This window comes from Helianthus annuus, chromosome 1 (genome assembly GCF_002127325.2).
Source record: "Helianthus annuus cultivar XRQ/B chromosome 1, HanXRQr2.0-SUNRISE, whole genome shotgun sequence".
NCBI lineage: Eukaryota > Viridiplantae > Streptophyta > Magnoliopsida > Asterales > Asteraceae > Helianthus > Helianthus annuus.
This window is the reverse complement of record NC_035433.2, coordinates 47,958,498-47,964,497: the sequence shown is the minus strand read 5'-3', so window position 1 is coordinate 47,964,497 and position 6,000 is coordinate 47,958,498. Positions and strand designations below refer to the sequence as shown.

At 38.4% G+C, this 6,000-nt stretch overlaps 1 protein-coding gene across 1 annotated transcript; it reads right to left on the bottom strand.

Moving 5' to 3' along the window:
- Positions 1–322: 322 nt before the first annotated feature.
- On the bottom strand, positions 323–3,002 carry LOC110865397 (laccase-4). Its single transcript, XM_022114643.2, has 5 exons — positions 2,866–3,002; positions 2,505–2,656; positions 2,178–2,422; positions 1,949–2,077; positions 323–1,542 (listed from the first exon to the last, which is right to left on the bottom strand). Exons 1-5 carry the CDS (start codon positions 2,950–2,952, stop codon positions 485–487), a joined length of 1,671 nt encoding a protein of 556 aa, XP_021970335.1. The 5' UTR covers positions 2,953–3,002; the 3' UTR covers positions 323–484.
- Positions 3,003–6,000: the final 2,998 nt, after the last annotated feature.

Below are 6,000 nucleotides of genomic sequence, written 5' to 3'. Positions count from 1 at the left end.
GTTAAACTCAAAACTACTATAAACTAATCATTTTTTTTTTCAAATTTTATATCATAACGTTAATATTGTAAAAATGTAAAAAATATTAATTCTTTTTTAGAAAGTGGTTTTATCAAAGTTTTCAAATATCTTTTAAATGATCTAATGATCCATTCTCTCTCGCTCTCTATATGTGTGTGAGAGAGTGATATTAAATGGGTTAGTAAGTTGAACATGTTAGGCATTTCAACCTCTAACTCGACAACTCAAAACTTGCTGACCAGTTTAATCAAAACTAGCCGGTTCTTAATAAAACATTTCAAGGCATGCAAACCGGACCTTAGGGTGAGCGAATCCGAGTCCGGCCAGTCCGATCCTCTTGTTAAAACAATGAAACCAAAATCAATACTAAGACTTAACCATAATTCGTAACATTTTTTCATTACCAGACAACAAAAAATCACTTGAAAAACATATTATGGTTCTTCAAAAAATAAATCCCTCTCTAACATTTCGGCAAATCCTTTGGAGGTGGTAGAAGCGACTCATTTGGTCCATTTCCATTTTCAACCAAAAACGCCATCTTTAACCCCCAAGTTGTATGCACCTCCAAATGACAATGCAAGAACCACACACCGGGATTATCAGCTCGAAATCGAATAGCAACCCAACCACCCGAAGGCACACCAATCGTATTCCTCTCAACAGGATCAACAAGGTTAAACTTCTTCGAATCTATCTTCGGGTTATAGTTGCCAATCCCCTTGCCAATAGCGAAGAAATTGAAGCCGTGTAGATGTATCGGGTGATTCTCGGCAGCAATGATACTTGTGTCTTGAAGTACCAACTCGACAGTTGAGTTGTATTTTAGCCGGTAGAGCTTTGTCCCATTGTTTGTGGCCAAGTTTGCGGGTGGGGTTCCGGTGTAATTGAAAGCAATAGGTGGGTTACCCGGAAAATCAGCGGTAAAGACTCCTTTCTTTTTGAAATAATGTGCTTGAAGAAGAGCTGTGGTGGGCATAACAAAGGTCACATTGTTTACACCGGCCACAACTCGACTTCCATTACCCGCTTTACAAGTCGGGCATGGGTTGATACCAAGCCCAACCGTGAAATATAAGGAGTGGTTAATTCTCAAGGGCACTTTGGCTGGAAATCTTTTTGAATTTAAACTACGGAGGGAATCTATAAATTTGTTTGCGACCGCGGTGGCATTTTGAGGTGGTGGGGTGGTTAGGATGGTAGAGGTGGGAGAAAGGGTGCCGGTGTAGTGAATGGCGGCGGTGGCGGTCTTGTTGTCGACTGCAATCGGTGAGTCCATGAATGGGGAGGCAATCATCATGTACTTACCGGATTTCTTGTCGGCTATGACGATGACATTGGTAGTTTGGCCCGGTGCTATGACAATTGTGTCGGTTTTAAAGGGTTTGACATAGACGGCATCCACTTCAACCACCGTGAGCTTGTGGCCAGCGATCTTAAAGAACAACTCTTCATTGAGTGCAGCGTTGATTATACGTAGCATGTACGATTTTCCTTTTTCCACACTCAATTGAAACCCTCCTGCATGGAAAAGGAATAAGGAACAAGCTTAGATGTTTTCTGTTCTTCTATGAATTCGTAGGTTATTGGGACCGAGGCCGGTAATTTTAGGGCTTTTTAGAACTTGGTACTTCTACATAGTTTGTTACGCTTAAGAATGGAACTCATGGCAAGTCTGACTATGTTTTGTAGAGTTGCTAGTGTGGCAAGCGAACTCAACCAGTTTGCTTGGTGTTGCAAGCGAGTACCAAGCAAACTTGTTGAGTTCGCTTGCCATACTGTAAAAAAACACTATCAGACTTGCCATGAGTTCGCTTTTAGTGATAGCAAAGTAACTAGAAGTGCAAGGAATTCTGAAAAGCACTAGAGGTAGTAGTCTCATTCCCAAACACCTACTAATACGAATATTTGATGTTTTCTTCCTCACCTTGTGTTTGACAACCATGAACTCGTCCCGGGTGACCATTAATAGTATGTGCATCTGAAACGTTGGGTGCTAGCCCAGATTTTAATGCTTGATTGATCACTGCTTCGGTATCTGATTTCCACCATTCACCTACGTACATCCACGATAACAGTCAAATTTCCAGAAGTGCAATGATATGTTAGATCATTTATAATGATACTGAATGAAGTTAGTTTATCAAAATAGTGACCTAAAATCACAACTTGTTCCATATGGGGTTTAAGAAAGGGATATGGAACACCAAGTTTGGGCAAGATGACGATAGCACCATGTACGGTAGCTCTTAACCAAAGAATATGAGCATGCCAAAAAAGTGTGCCTCGTTGCCCTGTAATGGTGAAGTTGTAAACATAGTTTTGCCCTGGCTGGATCGGGCATTGTGTTATGTATGCGGGCCCGTCTGCCCAACCTGTGCGCAATTGTCTTATTCCATGCCTACCAATAAAAGGGAAACTATAAGTCTCAATTTTAGGTAAAATTACCCAAGAATTGCATGATTGTTGTAACAAAACCATACCAATGGATGGAGACGTTATACTTGACATGGTTGACAACCTTTACGAGGACATTGTCACCCTCCCGAGCATATAGTGTCGGTCCAGGAAATCGACCATTAACCGTGACAATGGGCTTGCTTGAGCATAAACGATTCGCGTTCTTTGTAACCACCTACATAAATTTTGTGATACAAAATCCGTAAACTATTCATAAGAATTCAAAGACCTTTACAAGTTAAAAGAATGAGTTATTGTCATGCATGCATGCATGCCGTTTTAAATGTGTTAACCATGAAAAATAAAAAAAAGAAATTTCAGCCGTTGAGTTCATCATATTGTTTAATCAAAAAAGGTACACGAGAACTGATCAAGAAGACTCACATTGAACTTGTAGTGACGTATGCGACCTTGAACCAACAATGGGAACAAGAAGCCGACTATGATTAACGCTCGAACCCAACCTTGCATCTTCGTTAATTGAACTTGTGCGTAGTTGATGGTACGTTAACAGCCGAAAATGAGTGATGAGGGATGACTAGCCAGCGCAAGTTTATATATGGACTATGGCCTGATTGCTGCGATGTCATTTTTGGTTGGTTATGGTTAGGTGTGGATGCCACCCAGCAGCAGGAGCAGCAGCTGACTGCTGGTAAGTTTGATCTTGATTGATATCTTTAACTGAAAGCAAGTTTGATGTAAATATATTATATTGTTAATTAAGATTATTGGTTCATAGCATTTCTTCCATTTCACGTAATGTTTAGAATGTCTATTTCTTGTCAAATATTATCGATGATGTGACAATTAAAATGTATACCAACTATCCGGAATTTTATCTTGCGTTATTTGTTATTGACATGAGACTAAATGAAAATAAAACTAAATTAACCAGTTAAATGGTCCAAGGAAGTCTAAATACTAGCGTTTTCTAAGAGAGGACGGGGCGGTTACGTTATATCATCACGGGAATATTAATAACGCGTGGAACTTTCCAAAATCCCACCCCGCCATTTTCTATAACGCGTTATAGCATCACGAAATCAAATTTTCTTTATTTTTATCACGCCGTTATTGTTTTATTTTGTGAGGATAGTTGTTGGTTGGGGGGGGAAAGGTTGTGAGTGATGACCACCCTCACTAAAAAAGGTTGTGAGTGATGGAAAAATGGTTGATGACATGACGGAACTTGATTGATGCTTGTGAGGGATAGAATTCAATCACTAGTGACCACCCCCCTCCCCTAACAACTGGTCTCGATTAGGGGTATGTATGGGTCGATTTTAGTTTAAAATTAAAATCATAACTGAGATGTCGTTTAATGTATAATCATAAAAATAACCGAAAGGTTATGGCAATTTCGGTAATCTGTTTGAAGGTTATATATAGCTGGTTGGTTATGAGTGGGTCAACCGTAAATTTGAGCTTAGAAAAAAAACAGCTCAAAACAATATAATTTTGCATGAGCCTAAAAGTTTGGGCATTAAATTTTTTTTGCCATATTGTCATTACAAAATTTCTACATATTTATTTATTACATAGCATTTAAAAATACGTATAGTCTATAATATAAATACTAATCTTACCAAATATTCAAATTAAACAATATAATATAATTCATAGATTCAAATAAACGTACAACAAAATGAAATGATATAACCCAATAATTTAAACAAATGTTCAACCAAAAACATCAAATGTTGAAAAAAATTGTGAAAAGTCCAAAATTCAATAAATATTTTATTACATGTTGGTTTAGTTTGGCTATATAGTTTGGCATCGAAATATTAATAACGATAACCTACCCGCTAGTTTGGCTGTTTCAGAAAAACAATTAACCGGCCCAAAGGATTTTTATTTGGTAAGTTTTTTCCGTTCGATTTTGTCTGTTAATAAGGTTTTCCACACCCCTAGCTTCATTATCTCTTGTGAATCGTGTATGGATGACTTTCAAATAGAAATATTCTGATGGTACAAATTGAAAGTTGAATAAGATAACTCACAGAGTGTAACAAGAACGAATATGCAGAGCTAATAAAACTCAGTGTACCATAAATAGACCAGAGACGGAATGAATGATTGTTGTTAAAGAACTGTGGTGATATTAGGGTAATTAGGAGTCCATGTATGTGAAAAATGGTGTGGAATGACATGGAAAAATAATAAAGTTTAGGCGTGATAAACATCGCACACCATGTATTCGATAAAATGCCTTAGATATCAACTTTGCGAAATTGTGTTGAATACTACATGACCATGGATGTATGTGGGAATTCTTATATGTGTTGGATTTAACGTTACATTATCGAAAAATGTATGGGAATTGGAATGAATCTTGAAACCTGTGTATGAACGGGTCATGTGTAGGAGCGAAGGAAGAAGGGTCAAACCGCACGTAGCAACAAGGGGCTCAAGATCGAGGTATGTTAAATTGTTTACAAATTTTAGTTTAACGTATTGAAATGTTCAGTAGTTGTATTATGGGAAATCATTGTACGCTTAATAACTCGAATAAACGTGTTGACCCGTTATGAAAGGGTCAAACGAACTAGAATGAAGAATATAAGGAATGGTCACGTATTGACCTGCTATGAATGGGTCAAACGAACTAGAATGAAGAACGTAAAGAGTGGTCACGTATTGACCCGTTATGAACGAGTCAAACGAACTAGAATGAAGAATGTAAAGAATGGTCATGTATTGACCCATTATGAATGGGTTAAATGAACTAGAATGAAGAATGTAAAGAATGGTCATGTATTGACCTGTTATGAACGGGTCAAATAAACTAGAATGATGATAGTAAAGAGTGGTAATGTGTTGATCCGTTACGAACGGGTCAAGCAAGTTAATGCATTAGAAGGATGTGGAAAGAGCATAGTACCTGATGTGCGTAAAATACAACATATAAATTATATCAAATACGACGTAATATTACCCCTTTTCGGTATAATATTGGAAAAAGCATGTTTCTTAGTTCCTTTTTAATTTACAGGGTCAAAAGAGCTTAAACGGACAAAAGAAGCAAATTAATAGCAAAAAACCAATATAAATACAAAGAATGAGGATTGACACAGCTCGCCAAGCCCCCGTCCACATTCAAACCAACAAAATAACAAGAACAGAAGCTCTAGCACGGGGCCTTGCCCAAGTTAAGATTCTCTCCAGAAGAAAAGACAACACCAAGGACAAACCAGACCACCAACACGGGGTTGTGCTAAGACAACACGGGTCGTGGTCAACTCTAAGATTCGCAGAATCTGAGATAGTACAACAAGTACAATGACCATCGGCCGTGCCGTTGACACACGGCGCCGTGTTAGTACAAGACATGACACTATAGTTAACGAGGAGTAGAGAGAAGGATGGCCACGGGGCCGTGACAGGTGAGCACGAGCCGTGTTGATCGTCTGACTTCAGCTATAAATAGGGGTGATTAGTTCCATTCCAATCCATCCCTTGGCAAACCACTTCTATCATACTTACCACCACTACAACACCAACACCCACCACCATCAT